At 33.5% G+C, this 25,872-nt stretch overlaps 2 protein-coding genes across 2 annotated transcripts; one reads left to right on the top strand and one right to left on the bottom strand.

Annotated features, from left to right (window-relative positions):
• The first annotated feature begins 14,272 nt into the window (after positions 1-14,272).
• On the top strand, positions 14,273-17,367 carry LOC126697469 (heat shock cognate 70 kDa protein 2). Its single transcript, XM_050394483.1, has 2 exons — positions 14,273-14,578; positions 15,412-17,367. The coding sequence occupies exons 1-2, from the start codon at positions 14,365-14,367 to the stop codon at positions 17,145-17,147; spliced, it is 1,950 nt and encodes a 649-aa protein (XP_050250440.1). The 5' UTR covers positions 14,273-14,364; the 3' UTR covers positions 17,148-17,367.
• Positions 17,368-18,924: 1,557 nt separating this feature from the next.
• LOC126697471 (uncharacterized) lies at positions 18,925-25,741 on the bottom strand. The gene is made up of 9 exons (XM_050394485.1): positions 25,554-25,741; positions 25,388-25,449; positions 25,036-25,126; positions 24,865-24,951; positions 24,611-24,664; positions 23,639-23,823; positions 20,116-20,198; positions 19,878-19,978; positions 18,925-19,255 (listed from the first exon to the last, which is right to left on the bottom strand). The coding sequence occupies exons 1-9, from the start codon at positions 25,599-25,601 to the stop codon at positions 19,040-19,042; spliced, it is 927 nt and encodes a 308-aa protein (XP_050250442.1). The 5' UTR covers positions 25,602-25,741; the 3' UTR covers positions 18,925-19,039.
• Between the last annotated feature and the right edge of the window lie 131 nt (positions 25,742-25,872).

The raw sequence follows: 25,872 nt of genomic DNA, 5'->3' as shown, positions 1-25,872 counted from the left end.
TATGACGTTTCTATATTTCTCAAGAAGCCAAATTATATCATAATTATTTTTTGTTAAAAGTAAGGTGAGAAAAAAGCTTGGTTGGTTCCACTATGATGCACGAAATGGGGGCACTTGCTTTTTTTCTTGCATCTTGTACGATATATACCTTCAATTTTCCAATAATGCTTGCCCCTATGGCCCATCAAGAGGGTGGCACCAAATTGAAGATTCTTAATTAGTATAGATGTTAACTTTTTTTTTTTTTTTTGATGGGTAGTATTGATGTTACTTATACCATCTATTCGTATATGCATAATTGCATATACCTATATGTGGGTTTGGTCATGCCACAGGCTTTCAAGCACAAGAAATCAAGAGTCTAGTAGAAGCATGCTATCCAAATGTGAGAGAGAGAGAGAGCAACTAAAATGGTGAGGACTAACATGAATTTAATGGAGAGAGCTGGAATGGGGTAACCTAAACTCAAAGAGACAGAGAACTAAGAAAAGAGACATGGGATCGACAACCCAAAGAAATGACACTTCAAAATCTGATATAAATGGAGACTAATAATAAGAGGATACACGTGCAATGTATGTAAGTATGAATTGACCTCAAATCAATTTTGTGAAGATATATAGATTATTATTTGAGAAGCAATACATGATAGGACATCTTTGCCAATCACACGCTTTTATTAAACACAAGAGATTAATATCTAAGTAATCTTGTTTATCACACCACCTCCCCAAATGGATGTCCTAACCAAGTTAATTTGGACTCGACAAACGAAGATCATTTTCAGGAGAGAAAATCATGGTGCTCTTGTTTTTTACCCTTTTTTTTGTAAAGAAAGTCATCATGTTTTATAACTAATTAAAGTGATTACCTCTTTCCAGGAATTGATTTTTTTTTTTTTCCATGAAAAGTAGTATTTGGAATGAAATCATTTTCCGCATAATAATAATAATTAAAGAAGATCTTCCAGTAGATTCTGGGACATGGTTAAAACTTAAAACAAACATTTCAGTGTAGGTGTAGTTAGCCAGTAGCGTCAATAAAAAAGGAAAAAAAAAAACAGATGAACACTTTCTACGCTGTTGCTATAGTTTCCTCCAATTTCATTTTCCATATCCATATAATCAATGCATGCAATATATATGGTCCAGTACTGGATCTAAAACAAAAGGTTGCGGCTTTAATTTGTGGCTTACCATAGTTGAAAATTAGTACCAGTCATAGACATATTTAGTATACGGAAAATATTAAAGATACCACAAACTTTTTCTAAAAAAAACTTACAAAATGATGTGTCAATAGATGTGATTTTTTTTTTTTATATAATTCAATTGTTAGAGGTAAGGGTACCGGTATTTAAACTTCTGGTGTTTTCGTTGAAAACGCTAAGAGATGTCAATCAGTTAAACTGCAATGTTTTTGGCTAATAAATGTGATTGATATCACACCAATATTATAATAAATATTTTAAAAAAAATTTAATGAATTTCTTTTTTTTTTTTTTTCTTAATAACTTGAGATGCTGAGGAAGCCAACAGCTATGCCCTAACTTACTCCTTTGAAAAAGTTATTCATTTTTCAAAGAAAGTTTAGTATTATTTCACCTTGTATAACGTAAAGAAGACAAATTGTCACAAAACCTAAGAGCTAAGAGAGAGAAAGAAAAGTAAATGACTGCAGACATTTGTCAATGATAAGGCTGAAAAGAATGATGTCCCAACTCCCAATCTTCCATCTGCAAATTAAGATGTGGTCTAAAGACTAAACAATATATATATATATATATATATATGATGATGATGATCTCATTTCCTCTTTAAAAATTAAAGAAAAAAAATTGTAATACCTCTTATGAAAAACATATCTTGTCACGTATGTATTGGGAACTAACTTATAAGCTAATTTTTTGCTTTTTAGTTTTTATGTAAAGTATTTTAAAACCTTTTTTTTCCCTTATTTTTTTCTATATTTTTTCAAAATATAAATATATTTAAAAAAATTCAGTAAAAAACTAAATAAATTATTCCCAAACAAACATAATGTATATATATATATATATATATATGCTCCATAGTCCGTAAACACTTCAAATTGAACATTTAGGAATCTAATCACCTAACAACAATTGAATTAGAAAAAAAAATAAAAAAATAAAAAGAGAGAGAGAGAGAGAGAGAGAGAAGACAGCTTGAAAATAAGCAACAATGCATGATATAATTAAGGCCAAAAAATGCTGGATAGTGATCTTTTACATGACGTGCATTTGTATACATACACATATTAATTGGCATTCATTTGATACATCATTATTTTTACACCATCTTAGATATTTATAATATCTAAACATCAAATTTTTCTAGATGATTAATTCTGCCCCCAATACCATCTTTAAGGAGCAATATTAATTTTTTATGTTCTTCTGGCTGCAACCTGATCCTTAGTCATGTGCTCTGAATAAGTGAATATTATAGTTAGGGCATTGGATATTTTTTTCACTTGTAATAATCAAACGTACTGATACCAATCTCTCACAAATGTCTAGCTATATTGTAGCAAATACTTCGCATCACACTTGGATGCTACGAACATGAATGAAATATACTCCGACTTTAAATTTGTATACTAGATATGTATCCCTAATTTTGGGCTTTGATCTTTCGCATTCGTTTTTTTTTTTGTTTCTCTTTGTCATCGCCAGCTAGCTAGGATATTATTAATTTCTTCTGCATCATGATTTTCTGTAATTGAATAGACGTTTGCTGCTATCAGGTTGCTTTCATTACTAGTTTTTTTTTTTTTTTTTTTAAATACAGTGTCCAAAGAGCTCTTCGAGCACTTTACTATTCATCCAAGTACGTGTAATTCTCCCATCATGCACACACACATTAGGTATTTATATGAAAGATATCTTTGGAGATGAGCCCAAGAATTCCTTGGATGATTAGAAGCATTAAGTAACTCATGCTCTAGCTTGATATTTACATCCTAGCTAGGTTCATTGTCAAATACATATTGAATTGCAATAAAACAATATTGGGTTTGAATTCTCTAAACGTTTTAGGACAACTTCACCAAAAATTCTTAAAATCCTTTCTTCTATTTTGAATGAGAGAATTTACTTTTGTCATCATATCATCAATAATTTCAATAAAAACTAAAACACTGGTGTTGGTCAATATTTATTTAAATAATGATGTCATAGTAAATCTAATCCACTCATTTTAAAATCAATTGAAAGAATTTTAGAAATTACATGATGAATTATTTATTGTTGTGAGTCTCACACATGGCCCACCTTGCACCCTCATTTCCCACTTCGATTACTACTGAAACTGATTGACATTCCAAATATGATCTAGCAGTCCAATTTAGAAAATTTTATTTTAATTATAATTATAAACTTCAACCGTAAATATTTATAAAGTGTTAGCGTCCACTTTGATTAGATGTTAAAATGATATTTACCAACTAAGAAATCTAGAGTGTAGATCCTAAGAAAGCCTTCCATAACCTAATCCCCTAGTTCAAGCTTTGCCAATCATATTCTTCAACTGATTGATGACGAAATATCTTTTGAATCTACCTAAATCAGAGTCTTTCGCTCTTTATTTGTTATTTTAAGTATGTCTTTTTTTTTTTTTTTTCTTAATATTGACATTTTTGTTTCATAGAACATTGAAGGTGGCATTGCTTTGCAATTTGCATGGACCCTATCTTTTTGAAGTCAATCTTTTCTAGTTTCGGGCATTATTTTACTTCATCAGAATTTCACAAAAGAACAGAAAGGTTGATCAAACCTCATTAGTTACCTCAATGGAAGTCAATCACATTTCAACAAACGCTCTCTTTGGCAACCACCTTTTATTTATATATATATATATATATATTGAAGTCAATCACATTTCAACAAACGCTCTCTTTTGCAACCACCTTTTATATATATATATATATATAGATTCGGATCAAATTATGTTACACTAGTAATTAATCATTTTTTACAAAGTACAAATTCTTAAGCACTTTCAATCAAAATTAAAACTTAGCTGAGTTCAAAATGCAACTAAGTACAAACTAGATGAGTTCAAGGACACCCATTTGTGAGCCTTATTGTGTTTCGTTGTAGGCAAAAAGGAAAATGTTGTTTATTTTTTAAATGGGATCATCATGAATGCAATGCAACTATTTATGAATGAAAATCTAAGATCTAACCAAATTGTATCTATCTGTATTAGGTGAGAAAACCAGGAAATTTTTGTAAGTTTGGTGGTTTTGGAATCTAATTCCCTGTCTAATCAATCTTGGACAGAATATATCTTTAACCCATTTCCATGCACAAAGTAGCTCTTCTTGTCTGCATACATAGTTGGAAAGGAAAGCTTGGCTTGCAGCTTTTGCCGCCATTATTTAGTTCACATGCTGTTACCTCGCCTTCCCACATTTTTACGCAGAAGCGATAACATAAAGAACAAAAAGGTTCATATTAAGTCCGGGAATCATAACCTTGCATCCATAGAAGCATAAATAGCATCAAACAGTAACACATTATTGCTACATTTTAATATGCATTGTTATTAAATATAAGAAATCACACAAGAGGTTGCTTTTTTTTTTTTTTTTTTTTTTCATTCTGTATACATGGGCTATTTGCTTTAGTCACGTGTGTGTGAGTAACTTGAGCGCTGTAAATCAAGATCAATTAAGAAGCAGACAAATCTCACTCCTCAATCGTGCTCACGTGCTATTCTCATGTAGATTCTATTAGGAGATTCCAAATTATTTGTTTAAGGACTGTTGAACGTGCCACAAATTCGATTGCTTAGTTTTATCATAAGCTTTATTTGGACATATATAAATGATAATGGTCCATTTCAATCTGGCGTAATTCATGGTGGTTTCATTTCACACGGTTGAGTAAATGTGGGACTCATATCGATCACAGCTCATGAGGTCGTTGGGCCATAGTGTGGTTACCAAGTGGTCTCTACAATCATCATGAAACGAGCTTTGGATGGACCCCGTAGAGAACAGCTGCAAAGTGCAAACTCCTACCCTATCCAAATAGAACACTTCAAAAAAAATAATGTACAAAGAGGCGACCAAGGTGACTTCGTTATCTGGAAGTTACTATAGTAACATTCTATCCATCCAGACCTGCAATTCAAATAGAATACTTTAGTTCCAAAAATGGATTTTGTTTATCTATGAGGCTCAGTATTTACCAAATTGATGTATGGGACTTGAAATTAACAATACCCCATCTCACATGATAATCTTTCTTCCAATGGATGACCAAACAATCAATTTAATAACAAGTATGGAGCTTATCAATGACCCATAAACCCAACCTACCAAATCTGACTTGAAAGATCACGAATGGTTTTGAATGGGTGGGTCTATTAGTAACTGGTCTTCTACCTTAAAAAATAGCTTGCAAGTCACGTATCAAGTTTATAAGAATTCCAACTGAATACTCCAACCATTCAACCAATGGTCAGGTCAGATACAAACAAGTTGTCAGTTGATAATGGGGGGAGGGGAAGGAAGTGTTTCTTACTTGACAGGATCAGGTCAAGTGACAGGTTGACAACAAACCCAATCTGACTCGATCCACGTACACCTTTTAGAAGTCTTTTTTTTTTTTTTTGGTGATAATTTAATAGTTGGAGGTTTGGGGTATTTGACCTTGGATATATGCCCTGAAGATATCAAATATAAGTAATGTTAGGGTCTATTTGAGATCTACTTATTTTGCTGAAATTGAAAATTTTTTGTTGAAAATACTGTAAATAAAAGTAAAAGTTAACTGAAATAGTACAGTGGGACTTATAAATAGTACCAAAAAGTACAGTGGGACTCATGAATAGTAGCAAAAATAAACTGAATAGTAAAATAAATTGGCAAAATTAATCATACCAAACAGACACTTAGTTAAGTTACAAAACTCTTGACAAAAATATTTAATTTTCAGTTAAATCACTTATTCTCTACTTGTTTTCTCCAGTTAAATGACTTATTACCATGGTCTGTCTTGCAAAACTTGTCAATTAGCTAGTGCAGATTACATAATGGAATAACACTCTCACACAATCATATTCATTTTTCCGTAAAACTTTTTTTTTTTTTTTTTTTTTGGGTACAAACTTGCGCCCACGCAGATATGTATTCAAAACATAAATAATTTTTTTCCCCACTTATTTTGATATCATTTCAATCATAAATTGATAAAAACTCTGATTTTTATTTTATAAGATAAATACTTTGATTTGAGCATTTAAGAGGAAAGAATTATTTCGAGCCTTTTACATTCGGTCCAAGAAAAAAGGCTAAGCCCGATTTTCGAGCTCATCAGGGAAAATGAGACCCTAAACATTACCTTTTTGTGATAAAAAAACATGGGCTTGTTCAAAAGCGTAGTTTGTGAACTCCCTTTGTTCTTCTCAAGTTCTAAATTTATGTTTTGGGCTTGTATCGTATCGATAATTCTCACAAGTCATATAATGTTGACCAAATTTGTTAGGAGTATAGGCCAGGTAAGGATGGTCTAAGGTAGGGTTTTGGGCCTGATTAAACAATTATTTGGGGCCTGTTATTTTGAATTGCTTAACCCAATGGCAAAGTGGCCCAATCCATTGCAAACCCTCGCATGGCACTGCATTACATTCCATGCAAGTATAATATCATTTACACATTGTATGAAAAATGCCCCTTCGTAAATTTGAAAGAACACTCTTTTTTAATAAAATAATAACCTTGCTTAAAATCCCCTAGCCTCTTATTTCTCCGTTTACCTTTAATTTTAATCGAATAGGAAAATATTTCTTTGTTTACCAAAAGATTATAATTGTATTAAATACCAAAAAAATATATATGTGATTTACTTTGTTGGTTTTGGGAGAAAGGCCAAATACCATCTGCCAATCAGCTTTTCTTTATTTTTTTTTTTTTCAGCCACTTTAGAGCAATTGATTCTCAAAAAATAAAAAGCCACTTTAGAGCAATTAAATTTTTAGAAGTATCATATGTAATTTTTTAAACTAAGCTTGATAAATATTTATATAACTATTATATATTATAAAATAATTAAATTCAGTGGTGGGGAGGTGTTAGGGCAGGGGCCATGACCCCTCATCTCAACATCGCCCTATCCTTACCTTACCTATAACCCTTATACATAAATCCTTAGCAAATTTATATGAGAAAAGTTAATGTACACTCTAAGAGCATTGGTTTAGATAATATTTTAGAAATTTTTTAATGGGAAAATTAAAAAACAACTGATTTTTTTTTTTTTCATATTTTTCATGAAAGTAATATCAAAATTTTCCTTAAAAAATTTATTAACAAATACCTTAAGAGCACCCGTTAACTAAATTACACTATCTAAAACTTACATAAAATCATTAATCCATTTTTTTAACATGCTTTCGTGAAAAGTTATTCCATTCAAAAAAATTTGAGCTATTGTTTTTCTCAAGGAAAATGTATTGGTTTTTTTTAAAACATTATAAGAATAATCATTTTTTTAGTTTATACCAACATATACTAGGCTTTCTAAAACTTCAATGAAATTATTAATTCCTCTTCTTATGATGAGCTCAATATATGAATAATAAATTTAGAAAAATTAAATTAATAGTTTAATATGACAAAATTGTGGCATGTTACATCCTTGTCTTCTTAAAGAACATTTGACCATGAAAATGTATGCAATAGAAAATAAAAATAAACTTTTGATTGAGACCGAACCCGATGCTTGATGGCATTCTACATTGGCTAAAACAAAGGTCATGAATCGCTTCAACAAGACATAATACCAATACATCTTACTTAGTTCTAAGGGGGGTTTAGTGTGATTGAAGGGAAGAGCATTGAGTTTGAGTGCACTTATGAATGTTATGACAAATGATCAAGAGGGGTAGTTGGGTAAGTGACGATTTTGCAGTGTGGGACCTGATTAGGTAGAATTTATAGCCGGGATGTTGTGTCTATAAATTACACCAAAAAAGTTTCGAGATAAATTTTGATTTTTTGCTTTTAGCTTGGCCAAACTTGGAATTTACAAAAATCATAATTTAAAACACTACTTTAACCTAATTCTAAAAATGCAACACCCAAACACATTTGTAGTTAAAAAATAATAATAAATAATAAATAAATAAATATTTTATTTTTAGTTTTGAATTAATTATTATAAATTGAGTAAATTACACATTTGGTATCTGAGATTTGGAGTAAATTCAATTTTGGTCCCTACAATTTTTAACAAGGAAACAATTTCGTCAAGGCAGCTTAACCAATTTTGGGGCCTTAGGTGAAAACTTTATGTGGAACTTTTTTATTTTATTTATTATATATTAAATATTAATTAAATAATGTAGGGACACGTTCCGCGACGAACCGCAGTAGGGTTGAGTTCGCGCGTGAGTGGACCCATACAATATCATTTGTAGAGAGTGGGTTCGAAAGGCTAGGCCTTGGTGACCCAGCGGTGGGTCTTGTGGTGTTCATATGTGATTAAAGTGCCTTCACCCTTGGAGTCTTTCTCCTGGAGGTGGACTGGAAGCCCTTCCTTTCTGGCCAGTCTTCCCCGCCCCCCTTCTCCAGATTACATATTTTTTCTTTTATACTAGCCTGCGTTCACTTTCCTTCGTCCGCGTGTAGGGTCAACCTTTCCAAGACTGATACTTGTCCCATCAGTCCCAGTCCAAAGTTGTTGGGAGTGGTTGATAAAGCTAAAGGATAAGGCTTTGTTAGGCGCAGAGCTATGCATGGGGAAGGTAGTAAGGGCAGCCTTTCCTAGATATTTTAGATTTCCTTTCAAGTATGTCCCTTTACCGTTTTGCCCCTCCTCTTTGTGGATCTTTGGGTCAGCCGAGGACTGCACTGTCCTCGGCTGCTTCTCCGGGCCAATTGGGCCTTATTATTCTTGAGCTCGGGCCATGACCTTTTTCGGCTTAGGTCTTTGGACTCCCCATCAGCAAGTGGGCCTGGCCCATCAATTATTGGGCCCCACAAATAATATTTATTTAATTAAGACTATTTTCATTATTATCTTCTAAACATTTTTTTTGGTTTTTCTATTCATTTATTATATTTTCACCAATTTTTTTGTTGTGTTTTTTTTAATATAAATAACAAATTTATCTATAGATTCCTTTTGAGATTCAATTTGTTTTCTAGTTTCTCTCCTTTATATATATTTTTTTAGTTTGTCATATCTATATGGATGTTTTCTTTATAATTTTAATAAATATTTAAAAATAAATGAAACATGATTTATAATAGAAAATTATAATATAACTAAAACAAAATTTAAGTATCGAAAAATAGACCTAATTTATCAAAAATAAGATTGCAACTTTACTAAATGATGCAATCACTTTATACTCTAAACTTGCACAAATAAAATTTTATTTTATCATGTAACTAAATAAATTAGTACTAATACAAAAAATATATTATCCTTAAAGGATAGCTCATGAAATAAGCAATACAAATTAAATAAATTACTTGAAATATTAAAAATAAAATTAGCATTGTAGGAGGGGTGAGGCCAAGTACGAAATATAACCCGTGGGCCCAACCTGAGGAGGAAAAAAGGCCACTTACACATCAATCCTAACCCAACCTGCGAATTAGAGCTCAAGGAGGAAAAATGAAGAGGCTGACCTCTCGAGGAGCCTGAGGAGTAAGCGTTTCTCAGGAATTACCAAGCAAGCCAATTGTACCATAAGACAAGAAACCAAGGAAAGTGGAAGAAACGTGTGAGCAAAGAAGAAAGGAAATATCTAGATAAAGTAGCCTTCATCTCCGCATTTAATGCATTGTACTAAATTAGATGGTCACATTAATGAATAAATGACCCCTGAATAGTAGCCTCATAGCTTACAACACATTTTATAACCTTTAGCACGGCTTTAATGAGACAATTATCCAAAGGAAGACCCCTAACTATACAAGTGGAGAGTTAGGATGCAATCTAGAAGACTATATAAAGAAAGGAAACCCCTCCAGATTGGAGGACGGAAAATTGAAATAAAATAAAAGAACCATGTAAGGAAACCTTGTATCTAAAAACTTGAACTTAATATGAACATTGGCTCTTCGGCCAGATCCAAAAAAGTGTTAACCAGATTCGAGGAAGTGTTAATTCTCAGTTTGGTCTTATATGAAAGTGGACTTAGTGTATTTTCGGGCCCATACAAGCACCAATGGAAGTGGAAATGGGAAAAATCAAACTAATTAAAATTTTAAAAAAAGCATTAAATAAAGTCACAAATGGGTTGATGTGATATCTCACCAACCCAAGTGTAATGACTATAGTCTATAGACGTTTTATGTATGTATGTATCTATCTATCTATCTATCTATTATTATTATTATTATTATTATTATTATTATATAAAAGAGTACAAACTAGTTTTTTGTGTTTCAAATTATAGTGGAGGTCTTTTTAATATAAAATGCATTCTATTGGCTAATAAAAGGGGTCTTAAGTTTTATTTTATTTTTATAAACTAGGTAAAAGGGTAAATAATGCTCTTTTTGTTTCACTAAAAAAACATTTTATAAAAATAGTTTTTCACATTTTTCTGTGTTTGGTAGTATAAAAAAAATTGGTCAACAGAAAACTATCTTTAATCAACAGAAAACTCTTATAAAAATAAGGCTTATTTTCTATAGGTTGTTTTCCAAAAAAAAATTTATGGAAAATGATCTCTCTCTCTCTCACATAGTGCATAGCTTCTATAAATATTATCTTCTTTTGACCTAGGAAAAAAAAAAAAAATTTCGCTCATTCAGTCATTTTCACAATAAACTCTCTCACTTATTCTCCACCCTTTACTTTTTCTCTCTTTTCACACCCTCACTATCACCCCCTTTAGCCTCTTCTCTTCCCACAAATTTATCTCTATCTACCTCTCTTCTCTTTTTTATCCCTATTTCTTCTACCCCCTATAACACTGTTCTTTAATAAGGTTTTTATTTTATTTTTCTCCTCACAGATCAGTCAACGTTTCTATAACAATTTTTGGTTAATTTATCAAACTATTTGTACTGGATTAGTTTGCGAGTAAAACTATTTGGCCTATGTGGTATTTTGAACTATTTAAAATGGAACTTAATGTTATAATGGTTATTTTAAATTATGAGAAGTATGGTTTATATATATATATATATATATATATATTCATATACATGAGCAAGATGAGTATTTGAGATCATAAAAATTGGATAGCTAATTTTGATTGTATCCGTTGTCAAAATTTTAGTTTGAAAACCAAATTCATTCTTGGTTTTTTTATTTTTTTATTTATTTATATTGATTACATTAGGTGGGTTTACACAATACACATAATATACATGTTTTAAATTATACAAAAAATATTATAAAAACTGTGAATACCAAACACCAGAAGACATTTCAAAGCCAATTTTCAAGGTTGTTACCAAACACAGGAAAATGAGATAGTTTTATAGAAAATGCTTTCTAAAAAATGAATAATTTTCCAGAAAACATTAATACTGAAACAAACAAAGCGTAAGTATTAATTAAAATATAATATAATATAATATAAGATAGGACATTCTTTTATTTGGGAGTCTTAGGCCTTGTTTGGGAGTTCATAAGGGAATGAAATAGAATAAAATAGAATGTATTTAAGCAACGGAAATGAATGGAAAATAATGAAATGGAATGAAATTAAGTAATATTGATTGGATTTTTTTATTTTTTTTTTGCCTTGAATATTGATTGGATATTTTAAAATAAATGAATGGAATGTAAGTAATTTTGTTTGAGAGTAACATAAAGGGAATATGGACTCATTTTATGACAATATTACTATTAAGCCCCTATTTTAAAATTAAGAGTTGAATATATAGGGATATTTTAGGAGTTTTAGTAAAAAATTCATTAAATCTAATTTCATTCCCTCTTATTCCTCCTAATTTCGGAGGAGAATGAAAATTTGAGTTTTTAAGAGAATAGAGAGGAATGAATGTTCTCTCCTACCCATTTCATTCCCTCCCACTTAAACTCTCAAATAAGAAAATAAAATTTTCATTATCTCCATTAAAACACCCAAACAAAGGAAGGAAATAATATTCTAAAATTATTATTTTTCATTTCATTCTATTCCCTCCTCCCAAATGAGGGCTTAGGCGACTGATAGTCACTTATACGCTAGAGTTACTTGAATTATGTTCCTTTATTAGAGTCTAAATATGAGGAAATTCAATTTTTGCCTTTTAAATATGTAAATATATGATTATTTTTATTTGGTTCCTTTAAAAATGGGAGTACTTTAACTTCTTCTTAGTTCTTATAACTTATAAGCATGTAAACAAAAATTTTATTGGGGGACCAAATTGTTCCCTTCATAAAATCAAAAACCAAAACTAAACCTGTTATATATAACTTCAAATTAGGGGTGTCAATGTTCGACCCAACCCATGAACACGACACGAATCCGATATGGGTTTTTTCAGGTTAGGGTTGGACCTTAATGGATTTGAGTCATAAACGGGTCGATCCGAAAGCAACACGATAAGAAATGTGTCATAAGTGGGTCAACTCACATAACCCGCAATGGACACGTTTAACACGCCAATTTATTTGTATCAACTCAAAATGACCCACTTAACACAACCCGTTTAACTCGTATAACAAATAAATATTTATTTTATTTTAGATTTGTCAAATACTTTTTTATATCCAACATATATTTTAAATTTAAAAAGAAAAGTGAGTAATTACAAAAATTTACAAGGAATATAATTGGAAATTGAAACTTTACAGACCCTAGAACTACCAATACTTTTTTTTTTTTTTTTTGGCATAGAACTTGCACAAATGAAATTGGATGAGCTTGTAAAAGATGTTATGAATTTGGATATCAACAAAGAATTTATGGATGATAATCGTGGTCATAGTCAGGATTAGTCTACTGTTTACTCAAATTCTTTCAATATTGATATTTAGCATTTGACGAGTTCCAAGGATATTATATTTTTGTTGAACTATATTATTTTATTTTTGTTAAACTTAGTTATTTTGAATTTGGGTTGAAGTGTATATACTTCTTTTGGAGTGTAAAGAACTTGTTTTCTAGATGAATGTTATATTTTTGTTGAACTATATTATTTTGAATGTGGGTTGAAGACTTGAAGTGTATGCACTACTTTTTAGGATGTAAAAAAAATTATTTATAGATGGATGTTATATTTAATATTATGCAGGTTAAAATGGGTTGTGTTTCATTTGTGTCAACCCAGCACGACTCGTTTATTAAGCGTGTTAAATGGGTTGGGTCAGGTCAACCCGCCTTATTAATAGGTTAGGTTAGGATTGAAGGATCATGACACAATTATTAAATAGGTCGGGTTAGGGTTGAACCATTTAGTCGAATACCCCTACCTTGACACAACACGAATTCGACACGCTAACTCGAATTGACACCCCTACTTCAAATTGATCCTGTACCCAAATTTTGAGAAGAAAAATTATAACTTAAGCTATAAATTTATAATTCACTTAGAATAAACTATAAATTTATAATTTCTTTTGAGAATACTTTGATGTGTGTGTTTTTTCTCCCTAAAACTAGCAAAGTGCCATACCAAAAATTAAAAATTAAAAAAGCCCAACACCTTTGAAAAGAAAAATACATATATATTTTTAAAGGGTCCAGTCAATGTATGCCCTTAAAATATATATTAATCATTTACTTTTAGAACCATTTTATGAGAAATTGAAAAAGGAAGTTAGTAACTTTTTCATTTTTTCATAAAAATTTCCTAATATAATTTACTAATATATACCCTAAAAGCATATATTATTAAAACTTAATTTTTAAAAATATAAGGGTTGTGTCAATGGTTGCTTTTAGGATAATTGTTAATAAATTATTTTTAAAAAGTTTTTATACAACTTTTATGAAAAATTGAAAAGACAGTCAAAACATTAATTACTTTTTTTATTTTTTCATAATTTTAGTGCCTTTAAAAAATTCCTTAATATTTCCCGTAAATAAATTCGAATAGCCCTACTCCTACTCCACAAAGAAAAGAATCCCCACACGTATCTAAAAAAAACTACCACCACAAAGGGAATCAAACCTTGTTGAGATAATTCAGCAACCCTAAAGAATCAATCCGCACCGTCCGTAGAAACCAACATCAACGGCTAGGAACTATTACCTCCAACGGAACTTTCTAGATCCTCTCTGATGCACAGAAATATTAACCTATATATACCAACCTTTAGCTCCCACTCCTTTCCTCACAAATCTCAAACCCTAGCCTCTCTCTCTCTCACACGCCGCATTCTCTCTCCTTTTTCGAAGCTCTAGGTTCGCAGCAATGGCCGCGAAAGGCGATGGCCCTGCGATCGGAATCGATCTCGGCACCACCTACTCCTGCGTTGGTGTGTGGCAACACGATCGCGTTGAGATCATCGCCAACGACCAAGGGAACAGGACGACGCCGTCTTATGTGGCTTTCACTGACACTGAGCGTTTGATCGGTGATGCGGCTAAGAACCAGGTCGCCATGAACCCCATCAACACTGTCTTCGGTAATTTTCTACTACCACTTTTTTTTTTTTGAAATATATTTTGGCTTTTGTTTTAGATCTGAGCTTTGTTTCGTATGGAAGATTTGTTTTTGGCTGTTGTGTTAGTTTTGATGTACTGAGATTCGATTTGTAGAGATTACTAGTTAAGAACACTGGCCCGTTCGGTAAGAGATTTTTAGTAACGTTGTTTTAAGTGTGGTGGAAATACGTGGGTGAAAAACTGTTGTGGGATTTAAATAATGAAAACTATTTTTTAAATAACTGTACCAAACAGGTCCTGAGTTTTTTTAGACAAATAAGCTGTGATTTTAGAAGGGTTATGTGGAGTTTATTCTCTAGTATTTTTAATAGTATTTTTAGAAGGGTTAGATGTGACACGTTTAGCTAAATTAGATGGAAAAGCTGTTAGATTTGTATTGTTTTGGCTGCATGTTCAGCTAAATTAGATGGAAAAGCTGTTAGATTTGTATTATTTTGTAAATCTAATTATTTAGGATCGTGCACGATAGAGAAGCTGCTAAATTTTGAGTTATTTCCAATGTGAAGTGTTTCTTCTTATATATTATTTGGAAAGTTGAGAGTTTTACTGGATAACTACTTAAACATAAATAAAGCTGCTTTTTTGGTAAATAATGAATACAAATATAGGGTTGTAGTTTGGTTGGGGTTAGTTTGTTTTTGTTGTTGTCAATACTATATTGGCTTTATCAGATTTGTAAGTTTTGTATGTTTATGTGATATATTTATTATATTGGCTTTATCAGATTTGTAAGTTTTGTATGTTTATGTGATATATTTGTCTGTTATTTACGTTGTATTCTCTGGCTTCACAGATGCCAAGCGTCTGATTGGTAGGAGATTCAGTGATGCCTCTGTCCAGAGTGACATGAAGCTATGGCCATTCAAGGTCATTCCAGGACCTGGTGACAAGCCCATGATTATTGTCAACTACAAGGGTGAGGACAAGCAGTTTGCTGCTGAGGAAATCTCTTCCATGGTCCTTATTAAGATGCGGGAGATTGCTGAGGCCTATCTTGGTGCTACAATTAAGAATGCTGTTGTGACTGTACCTGCCTACTTCAACGACTCTCAGCGTCAGGCCACAAAGGATGCTGGAGTCATTGCTGGTCTCAATGTGATGCGTATCATCAATGAGCCCACTGCTGCAGCCATTGCTTATGGTCTTGACAAGAAGGCAACCAGCGTTGGTGAGAAGAATGTTTTGATTTTCGATCTTGGTGGTGGTACTTTTGATGTCTCTCTTCTTACCATTGAAGAGGGTATCTTTGAAGTGAAGGCCACAGCTGGTGACACTCATCTTGGAGGTGAGGACTTTGATAACAGAATGGTGAACCACTTCGTTCAGGAGTTCAAGAGGAAGAACAAGAAGGATATTATCGGAAACCCCAGAGCCCTTAGGAGGTTGAGGACTGCCTGTGAGAGGGCGAAGAGGACACTATCATCCACTGCTCAGACCACCATTGAGATTGACTCATTGTATGAGGGTATTGACTTTTATTCAACCATTACTCGTGCTAGGTTTGAGGAGCTCAATATGGATCTTTTTAGAAAGTGTATGGAGCCCGTTGAGAAGTGTTTGAGGGATGCTAAGATGGACAAGAGCACCATCCATGATGTTGTCCTTGTTGGAGGTTCTACTAGGATTCCCAAGGTGCAGCAGCTGTTGCAGGACTTCTTTAATGGTAAGGAGCTTTGCAAGAGTATTAACCCAGATGAAGCTGTCGCCTATGGTGCTGCTGTCCAGGCTGCTATCTTGACTGGTGAGGGTAACGAGAAGGTTCAGGATCTTTTGCTATTGGATGTCACCCCCCTATCACTTGGGTTGGAGACTGCTGGAGGTGTGATGACTGTCTTGATTCCAAGAAATACCACCATCCCCACCAAGAAGGAGCAGGTGTTCTCCACCTACTCTGACAACCAACCTGGTGTCTTGATCCAGGTTTATGAGGGTGAGAGGACAAGAACAAGGGATAACAACTTGCTCGGGAAATTCGAGCTTTCTGGAATTCCTCCAGCACCCAGGGGTGTTCCTCAGATTACCGTCTGCTTTGACATTGATGCTAATGGTATTTTGAATGTCTCCGCCGAGGATAAGACCACCGGCCAGAAGAATAAGATCACAATCACAAATGACAAGGGAAGGTTGTCCAAGGATGAAATTGAGAAGATGGTTCAGGAGGCCGAGAAGTACAAGGCTGAGGATGAGGAGCACAAGAAGAAGATTGAGGCCAAGAATGCTTTGGAAAACTATGCTTACAACATGAGGAACACCATTAATGACGAAAAGATTAGCTCCAAGATTGGTGCCGATGAGAAGAAGAAGATTGAGGATGCAATTGATCAAGCCATCCAATGGCTTGATGGCAACCAGCTTGCAGAGGCAGATGAGTTCGAGGACAAGATGAAGGAGCTTGAAAGTATCTGCAACCCCATCATTGCTAAGATGTATCAGGGTGCTGGGCCTGACATGGCTGGTGGCATGGATGATGATGCTCCCCCTCCTGCTGGTGGCAGTGGTGCTGGTCCTAAGATTGAGGAGGTCGACTAAATGCATTGTTCTACCTCTTAATTTGATGAAACATCTGGTTCTATTTATTTAGCTTTTATTGAATTTAGTTTTCAAACATTTTAGTATATTAGGATAGCTCTAAATTTTTGTTTCAGCGGATTTTTAATTGGTTTTTCCCATAATCTCCTTATATGGGATTCATGGTATACACTGGAAGGCAGTGTCTTTTTGTTTTGGAATTCTATATTTTGTTTTATCATTTTGATATTATTTATTAGAGCTTTTATCAGCCTATCCGCATGGTTTTTAATAATGAACCGGAGAGTGGTTTTTAATTAATAATTTTAAAATTATAAATTTAAGTAGTGACTACTCATATTATTTACTAAATATATCCAAATAAACATAAACAATTTAAAACAAGTTTTCATTGCTTGTATAAAATGGGTAAAAAGCGAAGTATAAACAATCATATTAATATTACAAAAATAATAGTAACAAAATGATAACATTTATTTAAATTAAATTTAAATAATTTAATTGGAGTTCCCTCTATTAATATGATTGGTATGTTTTTCTTGTAGATATTGATTCTAAAATAAAATGGTGTTAAATTAGATGTTTTTGACTCGAAAGTCAAAAGTTAATATACCTTTTTTTTTTTAATAAATATAGGGTTTTTGTTATCCTGGTTGCTAGGGCAATTATTAATATACTATTTTAGGAAAACAACACTTTTATGGAAAAATATAAAAAGCAGTCAAAATAACTAACTTTTTTTTTTTTTTTTATAAAAAGTTTGTTAAAATAGTTTTTAAACTAATATATTTAGTAACACATTTTCTATAAATATATTATATGTTTGTATTTTTTTAAAACCAAACCAAATGACTGCCATACGTATTAGTCCCCAATTCTCATGCCAATAATTTTTTTAAAATTTCTTTTCTTTTTTCTCTCCTCTTTGCTCTTATTCTCAAATGTCACAGCCGTCTCTTTCAAATTTCAATATCTTAATCTTGAAGAGCCGATTCTGGTTTTATCGGTTGAAACGGTGGTTTACAGTTATTCTTGTTTTTAATTCTTGTATTTTATGTAATTTCTGGTTTTTTATAAGAACAGAACCGGATTAGTGTCAGGTTCCAGTTGAACCGGCCAATCCAGTTTTTAAAACCATGCCTATACATCTTCTCTTGTATTAAATTGTTTGTATGTTTTGGTTAACTATGGTTTTTAAAACCATGCCTATACATCTTCTCTTGTATTAAATTGTTTGTATGTTTTGGTTAACTATGGTTTAAGATTGGTTTTTAAAGAGTTAATTAGAGCTGTGTGTGTCTTCGGCAAGTCGTGTGCAATATTGCATCTGGAGTTGTGGTTTAGAAATTTGAGAGCTCTCGGCCTTAAAAGTTACGCAATGCAATATAGAAAAGGTTGGAGCTTGGACAATGAGTATTACTTTCCTCCCAGTTTTCCTTTCGGGTGACGTAATTCATAGAGTGGGAAACTGAAAATAGCATATGGCTGCATTGCTTGGAACTTGGAATAACATTTTTTTCTCAGGAAGAAAAATAACACCATCTTTTCTTGAGAACAAACTGAATTTTATACGGACAAAGAACAGTCCAGAGAACAATGGAAAGGAGCAAGGATGAAGGCGCAAAATATAATCATGATATTATGAATCTTATGATACGAAAAATAGTTATCTTTTCTCTGGGTCCATGCCTATTCGGCAATTGGCCTTGGCAGACGAAAATACAACTAAACTATCAAACCACCTAAGTTAAGAAAACATCAGAGTTACAGCATAGGAGGCGGATAAATAAATAGCTTGGATTAAGAACAGTAAGAAAATAATAAATCAATACATAAATGTGATTGAGAGCATTTAAAAAAAAAAACATCAAATGAAAATATTCTGTCATACTTTATTTTAGACCACTATAACCTGATATTTTTTTGACAGCCTCTTCTTCCATTTCCACAAGTTGATGGCAGAAATTTTCAACATCACTTGCCTCTTCCTTCAATGTGAACCTGAACTCCTTCCACTGGTATTGGCTGGAGCCATCCTTCAATAGTGGACTAGGGACCTTTCCCAGAACATCAAATCCCTTGCGATCAATGGAGAGCATGTATGCATCCTTAACATGACAATAAAGACCAGTCAGTTAAGGATTGTACACTTATCCTAAAAAAAATATATGAACAATTCCCAAAAGTGGAATTATTTGCTCTAAGCCAGTTGTCCAAGCACTTTGTTATATTAGAGCTAATCTGTAAAATTCTGAGAGTATCAGAAGTAAAATATTGAGAAAATTAAATAACTCTAAACTTCCTGTCCTAAACTTCACAGGCACAATTTCTTTTTTTTTTTGATAAATAACATAAGAATATTATTAATAATAGAAAGATTGCCAAACCGAGACACAGGCACAATTTCATGGCAGGTTTGGAGTGAGGTTTATTAAGAAACAGATTCAAGCACACATACAGAGCATCATTTGTATAGGGGGAGGAGTTGTGATTACTATGACAACCTCCCGTTCTGTTGTATTGACAACACAGAATCAACTGGATATCTCCTCATAGGGACACACAACAAAACTATACTCAAGAATAATTCTGCTATTAAATTGCAGTCATTCATAAATCTATTCTTTGTAAAAAGGAGCATAAAATGCAATACTAGCATGAATACACACAATGGATTGAAATGAAATTACATAACATATAATAGAAACGTGATATGGGTTAGTGTCTTACCCTAGCATTTGCATTCAAGAATTCAAAACAAAAGAGCATCAAAGCTCTACGTCTTGCTTCATTTTGATTAATGCCATCAATTAGCTTTGCAGAGAAAGGTGCTACACGAGACAAATGAAACACATAATTAGAGAAGTAGGAATGCACAAAAGAGATAGTACTCTTATGCAGATATATGTGTGCAATTGTGCTGAAGATAGTAACTATCTTCTGAATTTACTTGTGATGATGGTCTCACCTAGTGGATCCGCTTTAGATGACTCTATATCTTCCAAATCTACTTCATAAGTGCCTCCATTGCCATCAATAAACATGGAGGATCTGGATAATAAAGATTTTTAAAGTCAGTTGTAATTGGCATATGAGAGCAGCAAATGAAGCATACAATTTTGAAAGTAGGTTTGCATATGGTATGATGAAAACATCAAATTGCACAATCATCTAATTCCATATATTTCACTTATCATAGTTTATATGCTCTATAAAAGAGGGTACTACCCTTTGGTGGCACATCATGTACACAGGGACATCCATGTGTATATCAAAACTTATAACATATATAGTGTTTATTATAATAATTGAGAATTTAGAGATAAATTGGAGCTAGGTGTTAAACAAACACTGAAAGACAGTTTGCTTTTGATTATTTTTACATTGGTGGGAGTAGGGGAGCAAATACCAGAGAAATGGGTGTTATGAGAACATGAAAAAGACTTATAATTCTTTAGGCTATCTTATGTATACATCCTGTTCGGGAATTAGCCTCTCTAAAAAATAATTGGGAGCAAGGCTATGATGGAGGGCAATTTCAAGTAGCTATATCCTAATCCTCTTATAAATAATTAGTTAATTAGTTAGATGATTTTTTAAGCATTAGCAGATAGGATTCAGACACTTGTCAACCATCTAGAGGCTGCCAATGCCAAGCAACTAGCATAAGTAGTAGAATGTAAGCTCTTTGTAAATCAGTTTTTGGTAATTGAATGAATTGTTAGCCTTTGTGCGCTATTTGGAACTGTGTGTTCTTGCAGAGGTACTTATCCACCTATCAATGTGTTCTTAGCAACTCAGTCTTTCATTGTTTCTAAACCATACACAAATAGCCCATCACATTCCCTGCGTTAGTTTGGTATCAGAGCTTGAGATCCTTAGGATTCAAGTTCGTTTGCAATTTGTTTCTTCATTTTCTGTCCAAGAACCTATCAAGATTCAGTCTTGATTGCTTTTCCTAGCCTAAAATACCTCTCTTACCAAAACCAAAGCCTTCATATGTGCTAGCTATTAGTTTGTAGTAGCAAGAAGCCATGGTTTTTGAGAAGACAAGGAAACATAAGGGCAAGAAGCAAGTTGTTCTTGTAGTAGAGGAAGATGATATTGTAGCCAACGGACCAAGGTGGAGAAGGGTTCAAAATGGCTTAGAAGCTGAAGTGGAATTATTGAGGAGGCAACTACAAGCCTTGACTGAACAGTTGAGAAAAGATAAGAAGATACAACAGCAATACTACCAGCATGATACTGCTGGAAGTGTAGCTTTATATGAGGAGGATTATGATCAACCTTTTGTTCATATTCCTAGGTGGAGACAAGAGAAGTATGACCACAATACTGTGATGGTTCAACCAAAGATGCCAAACCAGAATTGGGAATCAAGATTTGAGATTGAATTCCTTGAATTTGATGGCAGCTTGGATCATGAGGAGTTTGTGGATTGGCTTAGCCAAGTTGAAGAGATCTTTGCTTGTTATGACATTCCAGAATCCAAGAAAGTTAAATGGGCAGCAACTAATTTGAGAGGCAAGGCAAGATCTTGGTGGGAGCAGTTGAAGATTTAAAGATTGAGGGAAGGAAAAACCAAGATTCAAATTTGGGAGAAGCTGAAACAGAAACTCAGGAAGCAATTTTTTCCGTACAGCCACAAGCCACATCCAAACCCACTACAGCAACTTGCACAACTGCTGGACATATTCAAACACAGCGAATAGAGAAATGTTGATTGAGACTCAGCAAACAAAGAGATCACAATCAGCCCTTTTCAATTCAATAACCAGCCCAAGTGGTGGTGCTGTATCAAACTTCACTAAGCATTGGAGGCAGCCAACCATGAATGTTGAGATTGGGTCAAATACTACTGGATCTAATGAAGTTTCCAAGGTACCAGCCAAGAACCAGCCTGTTTTGTCAAAGGGTAAAACCTTGGTGGTTGAAGAGCTAGAAGATTGAGACTTGCTGGTAGAAGCGTTTGAAGATCAAGATTTGCTGGTTGAAAAGTTAGAAGATCATGACGTGAGGCAGCCTATTTTTGATAATTACATTGATTGGTGAAGAAGGGAAAGAAATGAGTGATAGCATGAAATATGTGGCTGAACCTGTTTATGATCAATCTATGGAAGAAGAAGATGTTATTGTTGAGGAAGAAAAGGATTTATCATTAGTAATATAGGCCTTGCAAGTTCCAAAGCAAGAAATGGAGGAAGACAAACAACATAAAGGTAAAATTTTTGCAATTAATTTCTGCATTGAAGGAAGAATTTGTGACTTGTTGATTGAGAAAGGTAGTTATGAGAATATGGAGTCACAAGAGATTTTGAACAAACAAGAATTGAAGCATCAACATAAATTGTCTTGCTTGCATAAAGGAGATGAAATTAGAGTTTCAAGAGGTTGTTATTCCATTCTTTGTGATGAAGTAGACATACAATCATGTAACTACGATAGGCAAGCCATCTTGGGAGGAAGATGCAGCACACGTGGTTTGCACAATATGGTGCTTCACTACTCATTGCAACCAAATAAGGGGAAAGCAAGTCCCAAACCAATGGTCAATATGAAGAAGGCTTTAAAATTGGAGGGTCAACCAAACTTGAGGACAAGTTTGCTTTCAAGAAAGGGAGTCCTCCTAATGCAAATGCATCTACATTGGAGTTTCAGTTGTGTGGGATTTTGCTGTGCAGAGGCAGCAACATTTGGTGTGCTACCAACAACAGCAAACTCATTATACAGGGCAACTGCATCATCCTAGAAGGCTAGAAATTCATACAAATCTTGTGGCAACCAAGAGCACTTGAGGTCAAGTGCTCCTTAAGAGGGAGAGTCCTGATGCAGGGCAATTTCAAGTAGCTATATCCTAATCCTCTTATAACTAATTAGTTATTAGTTAGTTAGATGATTTTTTAAGCATTAGCCGATAGGATTTAGACACTTGTCAACCATCTAGACGCTGCCAATGCCAAGCAACTAGTATAAGTAGTAGAATGTAAGCTCTTTGTAAATCAATTTTTGGTAATTGAATGAATTGTTAGCCTTTGTGTGCTATTGGAACTATGTGTTCTTGCAGAGATACTTATCCACCTATCAATGTGTTCTAAGCAATTCAGCCTTTCATTGTTTCTAAACCATACACAAACAGCCCATCACATTCCCTGCATCAGGCTACCTACCAATCACCACCCCCAAACCCTACAAAGGTGGGAAATTTGTGTACTAGGTACGACCCTTATCTTATTTTTTTTTTTTGATAAGTAGGTACGACCCTTATCTTATGAATACATCCTGTGTACATGAGGTAGTTCCTTTGCTTTAATAACTTTATGAACATGAAACAGACATTTTTTCTAGAGTGCAAGCTAATTGTGAAGTTAGAACTTCTTTGAAGACTTGTGATAAAATTGTCTTCGCATGACAACAATCATTACATTCAGTTGCTCGACAAACTCTAACCATACAGTACAAGACAAAAACAATCCAAAGTGGAAGTGGTTTACCTTAAGTTAAACTTATAAACCACATATTTTTCATCCCCTTCCAGTAGCTCTTTAAGACTTTCACTTCGAGATGTACAACTAAGATCAGAAGAACTTAATACACCGGAAACTGTATAACTGCATTTACTAATAGCTTTCTGTTCAGATAATATGACTCCTCTAAGGCTTTCTGCTGCAGACTGAGCCTATAACAAGAAAATCCAAAAAGGTAATCAAGACAACTTCTCTTTCACACTAAGAAAGCCCAAAGAGGTAGTCAAGTCAAAGTAGGAAATTTGTAACAAATTTCAAAATTAACAATAATTATAATTTCATTAATCTCACTCAAAGCGTACAATAATACAAAATTTTGAAGATTCTTTTGTGATGTGCAAGGATTCAAGCTACCATGAAATATATAAAATTAGTTTACATTATGTTCTTGTGAAAATGAATTCTAAATGAACAAAAACTACAACCAATAAATTGATTCACGCACACACCCACACCCCTACATCTACAAACCTGTCCCAATTACTTTTTTTCCCATTTCCCAGAATTTCATTGTCAAGAAGTTTGTCTGTAATGTAATAATTATGGAAATTTTAATATTCTAACTAAAATATTGATGCTTAATCAAATGTTATTGTGATATTTGTGATGCTTAAATAATTTATACTTAAATATATTCTTATGATGCTCTCCTGTTTTAGCATTCCTAAAATTCTTGTGCTAGCAACAATTTGAGAATGAAGACTGGGAAGTCACAGTAAACATTAGAATATCATGAATGTTCTAAAATTTAAATTCAAGGTAACATCATCATGAACTGACTTGCCAAGTTGAAGACCATGATAAAAGAGTTAAACAGCTCAAGCAAAATTATCAGTGCTAGAATCTAAATTAAAAAGGAACAAAACCAGATCACTCTATAAAAGCTATTCTTTTTGATGTAGCATATTCCATTATCACTAAAAGTGGTGCTAAGATTACCTTTCCATCTTTAAGAGGCTCTACATCCCCAGTTAGAGCAACCCGAGCCGGAATCTGCAGGAAGTCAATAAATCAACAGCATTGCTTCCAATTTAGAATTATTCCTTTACAGATACGCTCATGTAACAATGTACCATATGGTCCATATCTTGCCCTCATTCAACTAAGTACCATATCATTCCAAACAAGATAAAAAGTGATGTAATTATCAAAAAAAAGAAAAGGAAGTGATGCAACTCTAAATCATCACCAACCTTTTTTGCCAATCTAAGTAAGCTTGCCAGTGGGCCTGGGAAGGGACTGGTCACAGCAAATGAACCACGCTCGTCGATAATTGTGTTCTACAGAAGAAAACAAAACAATTACAGATATCAGACCTTTTCGGGTGCGTACAAAACCAAAATGCACTAAAGAGAGGACCTTACCACATTATGCAAATCCTTTTCAGGCACCCAAATGTATGGCTTCCCTCTTTTGAGTATGTACTTAACCTTTGATGTGTAGATATCCTCCTTGCTAACACAACCATCCATGTTAGTAATGTACAACAATATCTTTGTTTCTTATCAAATAAACTAACTACCAATACTAGTTGCCGAAAATAGAGAAAGAAAAGAAACTAAAATTCTCAAGACAAAAAAAGAAGAAGTGAGCCTCATGTTACATGTTCTATACAGAACCCCTGTGATGATTTTCAAAATTCATTTCTATTTTTCTAATAACCAAACAGAGTCTAAGCCAAAGCTGACAAAGAGGCATTAAGACTGTACTGTGTACCTTCCTTTAGCATCAGCTTTAATGGTATTGAGATGGCCTTGCCAATTTGAAGCTAGTATATTCTGCAACACATGTTTATGGTTAATAGTAAAAGTCTTATTCTAAAGCCCACCACATAATAATACAGTCATATACAAAGCTTGAATTCAGAGAAAGATAGGAAAACCTTGCATTTCTCTGCAAAAGTTAAAACCGTTGCCTTTTTGCCCTTCATGACTCTGTGTATGGAATTCGCGACCTCGCACCCCAAGTGCTCGACGAAATTACTAAAAGAATGTCGTGGGCGCGCGAGACTGAGACTGAGAGAGAGAGAGAGAGGTGGGTCAGGTTGAGCTGGGGTTTAAGTTTATGCCTTTATGGAGTGAGTGGAGTGAGTCAAGGTTTTAGGGAGCTGAAATAAAACGACATGCCGTTTATTGAAACTAATTGTCATCCGAGTTAGTAAACTCTAACGGCGTTATAATCTGACGTGGCGGCCTAGGTTG

The sequence above is a fragment of the Quercus robur genome, chromosome 8 (genome assembly GCF_932294415.1).
Source record: "Quercus robur chromosome 8, dhQueRobu3.1, whole genome shotgun sequence".
Taxonomy (NCBI): domain Eukaryota; kingdom Viridiplantae; phylum Streptophyta; class Magnoliopsida; order Fagales; family Fagaceae; genus Quercus; species Quercus robur.
Note: the sequence above shows the minus strand (reverse complement) of the source record. Positions and strands in the feature narration are given on the sequence as shown.